The sequence below is a fragment of the Pinus tabuliformis genome, chromosome 8 (genome assembly GCF_031772625.1).
Source record: "Pinus tabuliformis cultivar Carrire ecotype Pingquan chromosome 8, CPIR1, whole genome shotgun sequence".
NCBI classification, from domain to species: Eukaryota; Viridiplantae; Streptophyta; class Pinopsida; order Pinales; family Pinaceae; genus Pinus; species Pinus tabuliformis.
This window is the reverse complement of record NC_142294.1, coordinates 1963548044-1963565858: the sequence shown is the minus strand read 5'-3', so window position 1 is coordinate 1963565858 and position 17815 is coordinate 1963548044. Positions and strand designations below refer to the sequence as shown.

General features: G+C 40.8%; 1 protein-coding gene and 1 long non-coding RNA gene across 2 annotated transcripts in view; one reads left to right on the top strand and one right to left on the bottom strand.

The window, feature by feature from the left end:
• LOC149244319 (uncharacterized) overlaps nt 1-17815 on the bottom strand; it is a 301816-nt gene that overhangs the window by 180698 nt on the left and 103303 nt on the right. The window contains exon 2 of the long non-coding RNA XR_016246727.1: nt 13678-13872. This is a non-coding gene — a long non-coding RNA (uncharacterized LOC149244319). The remainder of the gene's footprint in view (nt 1-13677; nt 13873-17815) is intronic.
• Nucleotides 1-17815, top strand: part of HK5 (histidine kinase 5) — a 327201-nt gene that overhangs the window by 274706 nt on the left and 34680 nt on the right. Inside the window, exon 11 of the mRNA XM_089374807.1 lies at nt 13605-14423. Coding sequence (XP_089230933.1) covers nt 13605-14423 — 819 coding nt within the window. The remainder of the gene's footprint in view (nt 1-13604; nt 14424-17815) is intronic.

The window sequence follows — 17815 nt, the reverse complement described above, 5'->3', positions numbered from 1 at the left end:
ATAGAAGAAACTTAATCAGTTGTTGCAGTAGAAATTTAGGTCTCCAAATTTTCACATGGTATCAGAGCACAGGTGAAGCAAGAGAGCAGACCAGAAGAGCCCAGCGCTGAAGAGGAGGGAGATCGAAGTGTTGCGTAGGAAGCAAATCGAATCTCCAGAGGGATTGTGCAGTCCAAGCCAGGAGGGCAAGAATCTCGTGGAAAAACTCTCTCTGAGTGACATGACAGAGAGGTAAGATTTCCAGATCGAGATTTGTCAGCGGCAGAGGTAGCAGCACAACAGAAGCTTCAGCGTAGAGCAGTATTCAGGTAAGAAGCAGTTTTTTTCAGCAGTTGCTGGGGAAAAAAACATCAGAAGAAGGAAGGAGACACTATTGTGGGAATTCTTTCTCACAAAATTCCTAGCCAGGGAATTCAATTTCTCTATTGTTGAGCAGCAGCAGAGAGGAGCAGATCTACTAACTCCAGCAAGGAGTGCGTAAGCCATCCCAATGTTGCGCAGAGGAGAGAGGAGGCAGTTCGACATTTTGTTGGAAGAGATGACAGCTAGTGGGCTAAGAGATGAAGATCGGTTGGATGGTGACAGCTAGTGGGCTAAGAGATGAAGATCGGCAAGGATATTGCCCGGTAGATGTGGGAAGCATTAGCTACACTATACGAAGGATCTTTCGAGCAACGGAAGATGTACTTGGAGCAAAAGATGAGATCCACGCAGATGCAGAAGGGGGAACACATTGATCCATTCTTGACAAGGCTTCAGGAAATCTGAGAATCGTTGGCAGCTGTAGGGTCTACACCTCAGGCTACCGAGATGGTAAGGCTGGCCCTGAATTCAGTCTTAGAAGAATGGCAAGTGTTTGTCCAAAGTATCATGGGCAAAGAGAGATTGTCGGATTAGGAAGGAATGTGGGCCACTCTTCAGCAAGAAGAGATGAGGAGAGACTTGGTCAAGTGCACACTTGACAGCAGCAGCAGCAATGGGACGAAGCCTAAGGAGGAGGAAGAAAATGCAGCCCTTGCATCCAAGGCACAGCAGGAGCAGCAGAGGCGAAAGAAGGACGTCTTGAAGATCAAATGCTTCCGGTGTGGTGAATTTGGTCACTAAACTACACAGTGTCCTCTCAAGAAGAAGGACAAGGAAAAGAAGCATGATTTGAAGGCTGCATCCGCGAAGATCGAGGAGGAGGAGTTTGCCATGATTGCCCAAATACCTCCAGGGGAGAGGTGGGGTAGTCTAGAACTATAGTTCGAAAGAACTACAGATGGGCAGGATCCTTGAGGAGTCCACCTCTCGGATCAATACCTTGCTACGGGAGCCCATATTAGAAGTAGCAAGATGGACCAGTGTCAATTGGTGTAGAGGAGTACTGGAGTGGCAGTTACAGTGGCTAGGAGCACCAGAGACTAAGCAGCGCAAAGCAGAGTTGGCAGCAGTGTAGTTGGCACAGTGCAGAGTCAACAGTAGAGCAAAGGCTTTAGAGGGTCAACGCAGAGACTAGCAAGAGTCGGAACTCCAGCAACAGATGCATCATGTTGAACACCTGTTCAGTAATTTTGGATGCTTTTCCGTTGCTGATGCAGTAGCACCAGTAGTTGGAGAAGGTTGCAGTGCAGACGCAGTGTTGGTAGTGGCAGGGCCAGTAGCAGTACAAATGCAGAATTTGAGAGGGTTGCAATACAGATTTAGTGTTGACAGTGGCAGGGTTAGCAGTGGTACAAATCCAACATTTGCGCAATAGTTGATGGGCAATGATGTCAGACATTAGCAGCACAGAGGGAGATGTTTAAGAGTCAGGGTAATGCTTCAGCAAGTTGAATTACTAGAGCACATTCCTCGCTAAGAGGGAGTGTTGATTTCTGGTAGCATCGGATGTGCTCTAAGCCTCAAGATTTGCAGGGAGGCTAGGACACATGTATTCCCCAATACCCAGAAATCGTTTTGGTAAATTCCAACCAAAGACAATTTTATTAAAATAATTAATTATTTTTAATAGATGCCTAAGTCTAAACTTAGGAAATAAAAGTAATCAAAGGGTATTAATCAAACTGAGGGTGAAACTTATAGAAGAAGACGAAGATCGATTCCAAATGATCTGAACCATTTATTAGAATCTAATTTGGGCTGTTGATTACTCAACTGGAGGATTATAAGAAGGACTTCGATGGGCATTTGGAAAACACATTGGAAAGAGATCAAGAGATCGAATTTCTCAGAGAAAGCAGCACAGAAGTTGCTGGAGAGAAGATCGAAGTGATTTCTTGCAGTGAGTGGCAGGGATAGTTCCAGTTGGAGAGTTTCCTGATTCAGGAATACATCACAGAGGAGGCAGAGAGAGATCCAGAAGAGGCAGCACAGAGGCCACGCTAGGCAGCATAAGCTCACGCAGAGGCAGCACAGAGCTTCAGAGGGAGTCTGAAATTCAGCTAGGAAGTCGAGTTCCAGTGCCAGAAGCCGGGGTGTGAGACCGGAGAGCCGAAGGAACGAAGCTCCAGACAGTAGGAGATCCGGGAAGAGGTGACGCAAATCCCCAGAGAGGTTGACGTAGAACTGCGTAGGCTGACGCAGTGACTACGCAGAGCCAGCGTGGGGCCAGCCATCCAAGGCCTGGATCAGTATCGGATTGTCAGTGATAGTGAGGTATTTCTCACTAATCTTCTACTAGTCAAATTCTCTGTATCGGATAGCCCGCAAGGCATCCAAAGATTGTATTCAAAAAAATATTGTTTAATAATACAAACCCTTAATTGTTGCATCGGTTTTCCCACACTGGGTTTTTCCGAGGACATTTGTCCAAAAATAACGGTGTCATGTGTTGTGTATTTCTTTCTTGTTCAGTTTCTTGTTTTCGCATTTAAATTTAATTAGTGAAGACTGCAGTGTATTAGTTTCGGTATTTGTTGTAGGATGCAGTAAATAATTTGTTCAGTAATTTAACGAATAGAAGAAACTTAATAAGTTGTTGCAGTAGAAATTTGGGTCTCCAAATTTTCACAATTGCCACTACCACCTTAGCACTCCACCTCCTTCTCTTTCATGGAATTTCACCACACGAGAGGCTTCCCAATTTATCACCTAAAGGATGTTCTAAGTCAATTGGCTCAAGGTGATGTATGTGAATGGCTAAGCAAGATACTTTTTCTATTGATTAGGGCACAATTATTTAATAAAGGAATAGAGTACCACAAGCAAAGCCTAAAAAATAGTGCTTGATAACTAGGGTTTCAAGAATCAACTTAACAAACGTGTATCTAGGTATGAAAGCACAATGAAAAGGTTTACTTAAAGGTATGATCAACAAAAGGAGATGGTAAACCTTTAAATAAGCCCTAAGTTGAACCCTTGTATAAAACTAGGGTTTATTAGGGCACTAAATTGCATAGGGTTGATGACATTAGCCCTAATGAGGCACTTTTCACCATGAAATAAGCTAGATTTTCAGTGTGTGAGGTCAATCAAGTTGAAAGCAAGCCAAATAAGCTCCAATGTTTTGCTTCCTCGAGCCCTAGTTGAATTCGACCCTTGCCATAGCCCTAATGACTTACCTTATAGGGTCGAAAAGTTTAAAAAAGGAGAAAATGTTGAAATTTTAATGAGTTTTGATCATCACTAGGATCCTTGTGCCCTTCCCTACTTGGGTGATGTAGTCTTAGGGGCTAAATTTAAGAGATATCAATTCATGCATGGAGTAAAGGGGAAAACCCTAGTTTTCACTTTCAAACCCTAACTATCTTTTTATGAGGGGATAAATTAACTAGAAGAAAGCTCTCTACGAAGTCCTCTATGTTAGTTTTTGTAGCATCGGATGTGTTCTAGCCTTGAAAAATTGTGGAGAGGCTAGAATACACGAGATCTCCAAAATCCAGAAATCATTTTTGGAAATTCCACCTAGAAATGACTTAATTAGATTATTAGTCAATTTTTTAATATTTCATAAGTTTAAACTTAGGGAATATGACTAATTAATCAGAATTAATTAAGTTAAGGTGTGAATGTTGATTTGGGGTAGCATCGGATGTGCTCTAGCCATGAAAATTGGTGGAGAGGCTAAAGCACATGAGATCTCCAAGACTCCGAAATGGTTTGGGGAAATTCCACCTAGTTAGAGAGATATTAAAATAATTAATATTTTTAATGGAGTTCCTAAGTCTAAACTTAGGAAAATTAAAATATTAATGGGTATTAATATAAAACTGGGTGAGAATGTTCTAAATGACATGGATCAAGCCAAATCTAATCTTAGCCGTTGATTAAGGATTTAATCTCGGCCATTAAAGACTCAACAAGAAAAGTATAAGAGGAGGCTTGAGGGTCAGTTGTAGACACACCAAGATTGATCAATGACTTCGATTTTCTGGAGCGGGGTTTGCTGAGAAAATTTGAACCAGTGATTTGAGTTGCAGCGAGGGGCAAAGAGTGCACAGCAGAGACGCAGAGATAGTGCAGAGGGCTAGCGCAAAGACTGAGGAGGCTACGCAGAGCCAACAGGAGCCACACAAAGGCCCAGAGAGACTGCGCGGAGGCTAGCAGGGCCTGCATGGGTGACGTAGAAGGCCAGAGAGCCAGCGCAAAGCAGCAGAGGGCTGACACAGGGGGTTTCAGAGCTACGTAGAGGCAAGGAGGGCTGGCGCAGAGCCTCAGAGAAGCGTTGGAAGGAGTTTCGTGGAGCAGACTTGCTGAATATTTACTTTCGAAGAGAGGTATTACTGCCAAATAGATATCTCTGTTGGGTGAGCCAATTTGGCACCCTAGTTGTACTCAAGAAAGCTGCTTAATAATAAAACCCTCAAAACTGCTGCACCGGTTTTCCCAAGTTGGGTTTTTCTGGGGACGATTGTCCAAAAATAATGGTGTCCCTTGTGTGTTTGTTTGTTATTTCACTTGATGATCTGTAAATGAGTTGAGACTGCATTTGTGTTTATTTTCAGTATTTATATGGTTAAATAACTTGTTAAAGGAATAAACAAGTAGGTGAAATAAACCAGATAGTGCAGTAGGAATTTCTAATGTGTTGGATTTAGAAAATTAACAGTGAATGTTATAGAAACTCACACGGATCGACTTCAAGCTAATCCTAGCCATCGATTCAAATCTAATCTTGGTCGTTGAAGTCTCAAAATACGATTATAAGAAGAAGTCGATGGGGCTTGGAGAAATCACTTGAGAAGTTTGATTTCAACCGCAGATCGATTTCCAGAGTAGCAACTGTCAGTTGTCGGAGAGAGAACCTGAGATCAAAGCAGTGAGAGAGGGGCAGAGACAGTGAAGCCAGAGGAAGGATTCCAGATCCAGTGAGTGCATTTGCAGAGAGGCAGAAGAGCCACAGTGAAGCTAATGCAGAGCAGCGCAGTAGCCTCTAAAGCCAATTTCGAAATTGTTGGGGAGAAGCAGAGTTTCAGTGCCAGAAGCTTGGCAGAGGTTCTGGAGGCCAGGAGAGACATTTTCCCAGATAGCAGCAAACCAGGCGGCTTGAGGAGAAGTTGTTCCGAGCTGAGTGCAGAAGTGACTGCGCTAGGGTGACACAGTGACTATGCGAGCCAGTTTGGACAACACAATTTGAGCTTAGGTCATAACATGGATTTCCCTGTGGAGTGAGGAAATTCCTCACTAGATTTTTCTTGCCAGTTTGTCTCTATAGGATCGCCAATTTCGGCATCCAGTTGTACTCAGATTATTTCACTACTGCATAATAATAAAACCCTCAACTGCTACACCGGTTTTCCAAAGTTGGGTTTTTCCGGGGACATTGGTCCAAAAATAACTGTGTCATTTTATGTGTGTGTGCTAGTATTTCTTCCAGCGTTTATTTCCTCCGCAGTTTATTTGTGTAGGTTGCAATGTGATTGATTCAGTATTTGTTGTAGCAAACAAAAAATAAATTGTTAAGAATTGCTTTAACATTTAGGAGAATAATTTTGACTTGCTACAATAGGATTCTGGGTTTCAGAATTTTCACATGGTATCAGAGCGCAGATGATCAACCGAAGAGCTTAGTAGCAAAGGAATAGGGAGTTTCACTGTTCATTTTGGGGCAGCAGATCGAAACCCCAGAGGCAGCGCAGTCACCTTGGCCAAGAGGTCAAATATCTTGAGGAGAATCGATTTTTCTGAGAGGGGAGAAAAAATTCGATCTCCCCAGACCGAGGGATTCCAGAGGTAGAGGAAGCAACCAGTATTTTTCGCAGAGCAGATTTCTTATTGGACGCAGTATTTTTTGCAGCAATTTGCTAGAGCAGAACTAGCGTCGAGTGGAAGAAGAGAACACACTAAGGGAAAATTTTCCTCAAGGAACTGCTAGTCTCAAGAAGTTCGATTTCCCTTGCAGATCAGCAGCCGTTGTCAGCAAATTTTCTCACTCCATAAGGGAGTGTGAATAGCCTAGCAGTAGCTTAGTAGAAGGGAAGAGGAGATTTCGACATTATCTGAGATGGCCACTGTTGGACTACAAGATTAGGGCAGGTTGGATGGTGCTTCCAACTATGTCATCTGGAAGGCAAGGATGTCCTTCCTTCTGGATGAATATGGCCTGAAACCTTTCATAGATGCAGTGGTAACTATCCCCACGAATGCAAATCAGTTGAAGGAGTACAGAAAGGAAATGGCATGGGCGAAGAGGTTAATCCTTGATGTTGTTCAGGATCACATAGTTTCTCACATAGCTGGCAAAGCGACTGCCAGAGAGATGTGGGAGACTCTCACCACGTTGTACTAAGGCACTTCCGAGCAGCGGAAGATGTACTTAGAGGAGAAGTTGAGATGCACCAAGACGCAGAAAGGGGTATGCATAGACCCCTTCCTCACCAGGATTCAAGAGATACGGTACCAGTTGTCAGCTGTTGGGGCAATGCCTCAACCCACAGAGCTAGTGCAATTGGCACTAAACAGTGTCTCCGAGGAGTGGCAGGTATTTGTCCAAAGTATCTTGGGCAGAGACACCTTGCCAAGGTGGGACAGGATGTGGGTCGATTTGCAGTAGGAGTTGAGACAAGACCTGGTAAAGAGCTCCATTAGTGGCAGCAGCAGCAGATTGAAGTAGGTGAAGGAGGAGGAGAATGTGGCCCTCGCATCGAAGGGTCCCAGTCAGGGACAGGGGGAGCAGCAAAAGAAGAAGGACTTGTCGAAGGTCAAGTGCTTCAGATGTGGTGAGCTTGGTCACTACAGTACCCAGTGTCCTCTCAAAAAGAAGGACAAGGAGGAGAAGCGAGACTAGCAGGCAGCATCAACAGAGATCGATAGGCTATCCTCCAGGTTGGAGGAAGACTTCGCCATGTTTGCTGACATACCCCCAGGAGTGAAATGGGGTGACTTGGTTTTGTGGCCCCAGATGCTACAAATGGACAAGAATTTTTTAGGAGGTCCACCTCTTAAATCAATACCTTGCTACGAGGGCCCAAGGTATTTTGTAGCAGGATGGATCAGTGGCAGTAGATGTAGTCAGATGCCAGAGTGATACATGCAGAGTCTAGTTGCAGTCAGATGCTGGGCAGCGTAGTGTAGAGTCAACAGTCGTGTAGATAATCAACCTACTATTGTAGAGGTGGCTAGGTAATCAACCCTATTAGGTGCTTCAAACCCCAAAGGGGAGTTGGCATTTTCAACGTCAACCCTTCAATTCATAAGTGTTAGTGAAAATAAGTGGCAGTGGAGAGGAATGACTTCATGCCTAAGTGTCATGGCCAGGGAACCGACTAATGAAGGTCCACATCTTGAGTGTGTATATGTAAAGGAGGAAGAAATCGTGAAGGCATTGGTTACCCCTTTCCTCAGCCTTTTTCCACCCCTCTGGTAAGGTGATAGAACAACTTTACAGTCAAGATCAATCAATCATCTAGATCACCCCTTTATCCATGTTAAAATGCTCAAAACATCAAGTAAAAGAACTTGATTGCAAAATGGTTAAAGTACTAGTTGAGTGGTAGCCCATCTTCATTCAAGGGGAATGTCGGATGGTGAGAGGTGCATGACTAGCAAAAATGGTAGAGGAATGTGGCATCATCACTGGGCAATGTGTAGGGTTGTTGGCTAGTTGGCTATCCAAGATAGGAGAAAGAGTTTTCTCCTATAGGGTTACCCATTTTGGTGGGTAACAGGGAGCATGCTCTATATGTTGGGTAAGGGTAATCATAAGGGTATGTAATTATTTTGTCATAGGTAGTCTACACAAACAATGGGATTGTCAACAATCTGTAAGAAGTTCTCAATTCTCACCATAAAATGCCATCTTAGGGTTGAGGGATTGTGGGTGAGAACCTAAGTGATTTGAATGGATTGCTAATAAATGTCTTCTCTGATTAACTTATTGATATCACTCTTCTTTGGGTGTGTATGCATCTAGTGAATACCTTTCACAAGGAAGCTAGTCAATAGAGACATTGACAAGCTGAAGAAACAAAGCTGCCACAAAGTAGCAACATCGCCTTCCTTTAGAAAGACCCATGGATGTGATCTCCTTAAATAGAAATAGTGAGAAGAAAAAGTTGTGTTGTCAAATTCTCTTACAAATTAGATTACGTCTGAAACTATTTTGGGTTGGATCAAGAGTCAAGACCTACTTTAAAGAGGAGACCTCTAAGCATTGTTGGGACACCCATCTAGCCATACCAATTCCATTATGACCAATAGAGATGAGGAGATAATCCAATTTATTCAACCTGAAGTTTGATACGCTTTTGAAGAAAAAGTTCAAGTAGATTAGAAGCCATAAGAGAAATATAAAACTACAATGGATAGCCTATTAATTTTAAGGCCGTGGGGATGGAACATTTCGAAAGCTTACAAAATTAGAGTTGATGCATCTCTAAGAGTTAGGACATTGTTTAGAAAAAGGAGTTCGACATCTATTTGTGGAAAAGGATTTGGTGGTAATTTTTGAGTAACAAAAGGCCAGTGCAAGAATCCCAATTGGAAAATTAGGTATGTGTTGTATGAAGTCAAAAGCTAACTAACTTGTTTCAGAGTTGGAAGCTAGATCATTTACCAAGAAATAGGAAGAGATGTTAAATCTCTAATACAAGATCTGATTTATTTATGCCTCAACAATTATATTATACCCAGAAATTATTTACTCAATAAATCTACAAATCGCTGAAAGTAAAAACACTGGTATTTTAACTTTCAAAAGTTAAAATTGCAGCAAAAATAAAATAGGGAAATCATGTTGATTTTTTGTAATAGAAATTGATCTTCTAATCTGATAATTACTTTCCAATGATTGTTTGATCAAGTTAACTTATGTCACATGTACCATTAAGCAATTATACATAGAAAATCTCAACAATAATACAATGATAACAGTAGGATCATAAAGAGACAGCCAAGCGACAAAGAGACAATAAATTTACCCTAGGAAAACCCAACCTTGGAAAAAACCCAGCAAACTTTTCTTCTAAGGAGAAATTGTTCTTCAGCGATAATTACAATTCTAAGAATATTCTAGAAATCTATGCCAAAAACCAAATCCAAGATACTAGTCAAACCTGGTCAAATACCAGCTAGTCCAAGTTGGTCAAACCCTCCAAAAAGAGCAGAAAAGTCAATGTTGGTCAACTGTCAAAATTCAACCTGAGGTTAATTTTGTCCTATGGTCAAGACCTGCAGTCAACTTTTGCCTATGGTCAACACTTTTGCGGTCAAAGTCAAAGTTGTGGTCAATGTCAATACTAAGATCAATTTGGTGGTCAAACAGTCCCTTCTTTTGGTCCAACTTGCTCAAATTTTCGATCAAACAAAGTCAGAACTTCAGTCAACCAGAATAGATCAAAACTCGGTGAAATGGCAGTTTCAATGACTAGGTCAACCTTCAATTTTTTGTCCTTGACTTTGCATGTGTGAACAAAAGAGTAGAAGTGTGATGTGATGCAAATTGGTTCAAATGTCGAGATTGACTTGTGTATTTATATTGGTCAAATTAATGGGTTTTGACTAAGGGTCACACCCTTTCATGGTGGGGCCGACTTGATGATTTGGAGCCTACATGAACCCCAAAAATTACAATTTTAATTTTATTTTTCATAACTTTCGTTGACTGATTTGGTAGGTCTATTTGGCATGCAGGAATACCTCCCAGTGCTACACAAAAATCAACAAATCAATTACACTACAGCAAAAAAACTATCCGCAAGACAATCTTCCTTCTATTTAAAATACTTAGAAAAATTAGGGCCTAGGCCCTCAAAGAATACACAGAAAAATTACAACTTCTTGAACCTAAAAAGCAGCCCCACTGGAAAATCGGCCTCAAGGAATTCGGCCCACTGGAAATCAGCACTCCTAGAAGAATTCAACCCTTGAAGAATTTAGCCGCACTCATTAGCAAATCAGCCCCTCCGTTTCCTCTCATACAGCCCTTGCACACTTGAGAAATTCAGCCCTCCTCTTCAGCTAACTCAACCTCTTGTTGGAAACTTGACTAAACTGAGAGGGGGTGTGAATCAATTTAGTGCATTCATGGACATAAAATTTTTGTTTACTTTTCTTTTCAACATTTATCTGAACTATTAGATGAGCAACATTCCTCCATATAAAAAGCAAATTTTAACACACAAACAACATTCAGCTACAACATAAAAATCAGCACAAATAAGCAACAAATGTGGACACCAGTGATAAGTGGAAACCCATAAAGGGAGAAAACCACAAAAAAAATTGTTGTGATGTAAAGGCAAGCTCCTACTTCCTCTATTACAACAGCTTTTGGAGGCTCCTACCTCTATTTTTTATGCAAGTTACAACTTGCTTGGAAGCTCCCACTTCCACTTCAATAGGCTCCAACCTATTCTTTTTCAGGCTACAACCTGAAAGGAGACTACAATCCCCTGATACATAAAAAATACAGTGTCTTGGTTTCCCTGGTCTATAATTCTGCATACCTCCATCTCTTTGTCTTTCCCTTCTCTTCCTCAAGTCTGCTTCACATTAGTTCCTCTTCTTCTTGGTCTTTGTGCCAGGTAACTCACGAACAAGGTCTCACAACAACTCAATCAACTTTCCCATATTCTCTAGCATTCCAGCCTTCCAAAATTACATATTTTATAAACAAACTTTGTTGGTTGTTAGTATTCCACACAAGAATATAAAGTGAACAGTCTTGTCCCTTTGCATTCCACTCATTCGTTTCCAAATTCTTTCAACATTTGAATATTAATATACATAAGATGAATTTCGAAATATTCAATTAACATGCATTAATATAGGCCAACTTTAATGATTACAATAGCCAAACCATTCTTGCATCACAACAATAACTTGCAACTTGCATCTTCTTGCATCACAACATTTTTGTGTACCTCTACAACATAACCCTTCAACATGCCTCTGTCCACTGACCTCTACAACATACTTCTCCAACATAACTAGCTCAACAACATAGCCCTCACAACATCTGAGCAACACATACTCAACATCATAGGATCACAAATCAATCACCTCTTTGCCAACATTGCCTTACATCACAACTTTTTCAAGCATCGCCATCAGCCAATACTCCATCCATCTTTGACTGGCAACACATCTAAGCCATACCTCTATTTTGCAACATTATCTCTGTGGTTGCTCACAACATACAACGGCAATCTTTTTGTAACATACCTTACTGCTCTGCAAGCATAACAACACCTCCATAATACAGTGCATCAACACAAGCATAACAAGCATAGACAGCAAGCATATCATCAACTGCAATTGTGGGCCGCATACATTAACTGACACCCTTTGCCATCAATGACAACTATGCCAACACCTCTCTCTCCTAGACTCGGCCTCCTTGAAATTTAGTCCTGAAATTTCCCTACTACAATCCTTTTCCCTTGATTGTGCCTTTTCTTTATAATTTCTCCATGGGCCAAATCCCTAATCTCCAAAGTGATTGAGGGCTAGGATTAAATCCTAGCTTTCTTTGATCAACGATGGAGATTAGATCTAAGTCACTTAAATAATTAATTATTTATCCTTAGAAAAACATTAGCCCAAAGTCAACATTAATTAAATAATTAATCAATGTACTTTTTCCTAAGTTAAAACTTAGGAAGGAGATCATATTAGTTGCTCCTCTCGAACAACCACCTAAAAAGGACTTCTTTTCCTGCGTGCTAGACACAAGCCTATGCAGAAGACCTTCCGAAGCTACAAAATCAACAAGAGACTAGTAGATAAAATCATAAAATGGCCAATAAATGGGCCAATCCTAGTGTAAGCAAGGTCAAGCTTGTTGACTACAAAGTAGGAGTTAGGTTCTCAATTCTCCTCTAATCAGCATGGCAGTTCTAGTTTCTAACTAGATTTCTTAGTGGGAAAAATGTTTTGGTATGTTCTCATTAGAAATAGGAAAGAGGATCTGAATTGAAATTGAAATTCCAGTCTATACATTACCCTCATCAAGTACGATTCTCATATACTTTAGACTAAACATTCGAGTCATGCTACTTTATAATTTTATTAAAATTCATGAATCAAGTGAGCAAATGAGGCATTTAATACGATCATGGCAAGCAAGTTCCCTCAAGTGTACAGAGAATGCTCACTACTTCCAATAGAGAGCTTCCTATCTAGAGTCTGCCCTCATCGCCACTATCAATTACAGTTGGTTTTGATATTTTCTCACTTCCCAAAGCAATCTACCCTGAATTTATAATCAAAATGGGCTGGAAGGATATACTTTCCTCTTGTAAAGACTAAAAAAGAAAAGAGCATACACATTCTGTTCTGGTCAGATTGAGGGTGAAATAAGGGGAATCTCGGTAAAATTGGGGAAAGGAGAGAGAGAGAGAGCTATATCAAGGGACTCTACATCCAAATCCCAAAAGTAGTTTCTGCAAGTGAATGTCGATCCCTAGTCGTGGAGCATCCTGTGGGACACTTGCAGTAAAAACACCCCATTTGGAAGGGACTAGATTGTGGAACAAGGACTCAATGAGAAAGTTCAAATAGTCCAAAGTGCAGACCAAGGTAGCTTCCCTGAAAGTGTCAAGAAGCAGCAGCTTAAAAGAGGTAAAGATTGAGTAGTACCTGAACAAGACAAGCTGTACAAGTTTATCAAGCACTTCGATAAGTTGCAACTGTTTTTCTGCATTAGTTTGCTTTTATCAGGTCAATAGCCATAATATATGCCAAAGACTATGGTAAGCTAGTTCTGAGAAAATTAACATCAAAATAGTGTAGATATTCTTTGTATTAGCAGTCTTTCTTTCTGGTTTTCTAGAAGCCATTTTCTGAAGGTCATACATAGAATGTATGGAGTGTCAGCAGAAGATCATGGCTGGCATTGTGGCAACCAATGTATGCTTGCAGGTTTTGCTGTAGGCAATATTTAAAACACGGAGAGTAAATGTATGGAATGTAAACAAACATTCATGGTTGGTGGAACTTTTTGCACTGCAGTAAATTAAATTGAAACTGATCTTTCTGAGGAAAAAAGGTAATACAAATAATTTATCTGCAGTTACTTGTATTTTTGTATAAATTCATTCTCATCATTCTTCCTGGAAAAAGAACAGAGCAAACTATTTTTCTGCATTTGATATGTTTGTCAGAAGATATTTCTGAGACGAAGAGGTAAAAGTATTTAGATTGGATAGAGATAACACATTTTTATAATGTTGCTGAATTGACAGGTGGAATTGATGGGAGGGCATCTCACGGTAACAAGTCAGGAACATCACGGTTCAACATTTTCTTTCATTATACCTTGCAGAGTTCCGAAAATGGCCCCCTGTGATGAGACAGATAATGATCCGCTATATGATATGCCTCTTCCTCAATATGAGAACACGATGAAACATACTGTCGAAGACAATAAAGCAACTTATTTTCAGTTTCAGCCACGGACATTAGGTTCTTTATTCTCTTCAAATGGAGTAGCTTCCAGGTCCAAACTAATATCTGTAAGTGACATTAAATCAAATAGCATCAGCAAAAAAACTAGCATGCATGCAAACCATATGTTTCTTACAGGTAAATCAACTTCAACGGAAAGAACTTCAAATGAAGATGTGAGTTCTATCAATGATTTTGTAAATCAATGTTCAGCACATGGTAGCAATAATTTTTATGGAAAGGAGAAAGTTCATAAACAGGACAATGAATGCTCATCAAATGAAAGTAATCAACATTCTCAAGGAAATCCTGCTGCTATTAATCGCAAACCAGTTGCTTCTAAGCAGATTCAGCTATCAGAGGATCTCAAGTTTCCTAGTTCTGTACATGAAAATCAGGGGGAATTGGAAAAGTCCAGTCACAAATCATCAGACAATACCTCAGAATTAAGACAGACACGATCCAAAGCTAAGATCCTGCTCGTTGAAGATGACAAAGTTATTGTGATGGTTACACGGTCCATGATGGAGCGGCTAGGTTACAGCATTGATGTTGTCTCTAATGGGGTGGAAGCAGTACGTGCAGTGCAAAGAAGAAATTATGACATCATTCTAATGGTAAGTCCTCTTTAATCTGATAATCTTTGACATGGATAGGTAAACATTTCCGAGAACATGACAGCTAAGAGTCTTCTCTTGTTTCTTTCTTTACAAATAAATTGAAGGTTGTATAACATTACAGAAGAAAAAGCAGCCTGGCAACTGCTTGCTTTATTTTTTCTTTCTTATTTATTATGTTCTAGTTCTTATTAAGTTTCAAAGCCATTACAAATCAGTGTTTATATACTTTATTTTCCTCCTGTTTTACATGTACTTTGACTATAACTGAAATTTAAACAATGCTGTTATCTAGATTTATTTTTAAATGCTTGTAGTACCCCTCTTGATATCATTCTGCAGATAGAACTTTTTATTGAACTATAAAAAGTGTATATATGCGTTAATACCTTTTTATGCTACAGTACACATTTGGCCTTCTTAACTTAATGATCACACATGGACAAGAATTTTAAAAACGTTCTTTGCCCAAGTATTTGCATCACTTGGTAAGAACTATACATTGCCTGATAATAATTTCCTGAAGATGCTATTTATATTAGATCATTAGCACCTTGAGCATAGTATTTATGTTAGTTTCTTCTTCTTCTTTTTCTTTGTCTTTTAATCTTGACATATTTCAAAGTAGGAAGATTTGAGGAAAAAATCAAAGAAACAAATATAACAGTGGGAATTCAGAAATCTTGTCACATGTGATGCAAATTATGTTGCCTTTTAATGTGTTCGTAAGAAGCAAGCATAGAAAGCAATCTAAGGAATAATATTATGAGTTAAGCAACAATGATAAGCCAGCGAGGGGAAAATCTTAATTCATATCCTAAAAATTATAAAGACGTGACTAAGTCACTAAACAACCTCCTGGGCATCTGCTTGCAATGTCAGAATTTTTTTTAACTGATAACAGGTTTAAGGAAACAGTGAATGAAACTCCTTTTGAGTGAAGCAATTTATTTTGACTTGGGATGTGAGAGGGATGACTATCCCTAGCCAAAAGATGCAAGTAAGAACAGTTATGGAGGATGTTAAGCTCGTTGTTGTCTTTTTCCACAAACTTAAATCTGCAGGTTTTGAATTAAGACATTGGATGGATCATTGTTGGAACCATAGTTTTAAAATCAATTTGTATGGACTCAGACTCAGCCAACTTGATCAAGTTGACCCTTGATCAAGTTAACTTGGCCCTCTACTCAGTTGGGGGGATTGGTTTGGCATTGAACCGGCCAAGTCAAGACATGACTCAGATGGTTCAGTACTAAACCAGTCCAACTCAATTGAGTCCTGCCTACTTAGCCTATTGATGCTTGTAGCTCGGGCAGGTACTTTAACACAAGCCTAAGTGTCTAGGCATGCAGAAGTCACCAACAAGATCTCCCTAGGATGCTCTAGGTTGAGCAAGTTGCTTTGTAACTTAGGAAAAGCACATAAAGATTATGTTGGCTCAAAGGGCTAAAGTAAACTTAGGAAAAGTAAAGTAATTTACTTTAGTGATTTTGTTTTAATCTCAGACGTTGAGCTCACATGAGGCAATCTAATCTCAGCCGTCAATCACTTTGGAATTAGGGTTAGGGATTTAGCTCAATGTAGAGGGAGAAGGAGAAGGCACACCATACAGTGTCACTAGCCCGAGGAGGAAGAGTGTGATACTACAGAGTGTCAGGTCCAAGGAAGTACAGGAGGGAGCTTGGAGATCCAAATCTGCCAAGGAGATCGAGCACCAATCTAGGGCAGATGTGTTGGATCAAATCCAAGGCATTTGTATTTTCTCAGTTGGGCCATTTTCCGATGATGTGAGCCCAAGCAAGTTTCGAGGTTATTTTAACCAAGAACTATGATTGGGCAAAAATCTATGTCATTGTGGTTGAGATCAATATATTTACTTCCGCTAAATTTTAACGTGTTAATGAACCTAGTTGTGCATTTAATCAGTGGATCTGATAATTTTGCTATGAATCAAGTGTCGAGTGCTAGATTTGCAGGAATATTAACATGGTATCAGAGCATAAACTCTAAATCGATCTTGGGATTACAGGAAGCCAGGACTTGTATAGGATCGTTGGGCCAGGTTCAGCTGTGATCATATGAAGGTGAGAAAAAAATTTTAAAGGGGACGCTGAAATCGGTCATATGGCCCAGCAAGTGAAATTAGAAAAAAAAACAAAACACGGGGAGGGCCAACAAGTCTGACGACCCACCCAACTGCCACAACTTCTGCCAACAGGAAGTTAGGGCGCAACCAAGTCAAGCCAACCTTGTGTGAAGAGCGTCGGTGCACATATGCAAGAGCAGTGATGCTGTGAGAGAGACAGAATATCAAGCTCGAGGAAGTTGACTGATTATCGTGAGACAAAAGGACGAGTCAAGTAGGGCCCATGCAGGGAGCTACCATGAGCTGGAAGTGTGAGGGAGAGTACTTGGCAAGGATTGGACGTGATGTAGACAAGCCCATGCACAGAGGACCATCTGACCAAGAAGCCGACAAGCAGATCAAGCCTGTTATTTTTTGTAGCATCGGATGTGTTCTAGCCACGAAATTTGGTGGAGAGGCAATAGGAAGATTGTAGTAAGGAAGAGACGTGAAATTCATGGAGGACCGAGCTTTCAGGAGATCTCGTGAGATATCTGCAGGTGATCAGAATCAGTCAGCAGAAGCTCCTCTGGTCTAGCAGTAGCGGCAGCCATAGGGACAGCTAGTGGGATAGGCAAGAGGACAGTCACAAGGATCGAGTACTGTGACCAGTACCAGTATTTCCTCAGGTGCAGGAAATCCAGGGAGTTCTCAGCAAATGGAGCAACAGAGGCAGGATGAGGAGGAGTTGGCTGAACCTCCCACAACTAGTGGTCAAGCCAACAGAGAGGTTTGTCAGACATTGAGAGATGCAGAGGAGTTTATTGGAACTCCTAAGATGAACAAAAGACAGCGCAGACAGCCTGACAGGTACCAAGCATTGGTGGCTCAGGTTGCAAAACCTTCCAACTTTCAGGAGGCTGCACAGCATCAAGTGTGGGTAGATGCCATGGTAGAAGAGTATAGCTCTATCATGACAAATGATGTTTGGGAGGTAGTGCCAAGGCCGGAAGACAGATCAGTTGTAAGTTCTAGATGGATCTACAAGATCAAATATGTTGCAAACAATAGTGTGGAAAAGTACAAGGCTAGGTTCGTGGCAAAGGGGTATGCACAAAAAGAAGGGATAGATTATGAGGAGACCTTCGCCCTAGTTTCCAAATACACTTCTATCCAGTCAGTTATATCCCTGGCAGCTCAGATGGGATGGCAGATTCACCAGATGGATGTTAAGACAGCCTTCTTGAATGGGGTGATAGAGGAAGAAGTGTACATAGAACAACCAGAGGGCTTTGAGACTCATGAGAGACACACTCATGTGTGAAGA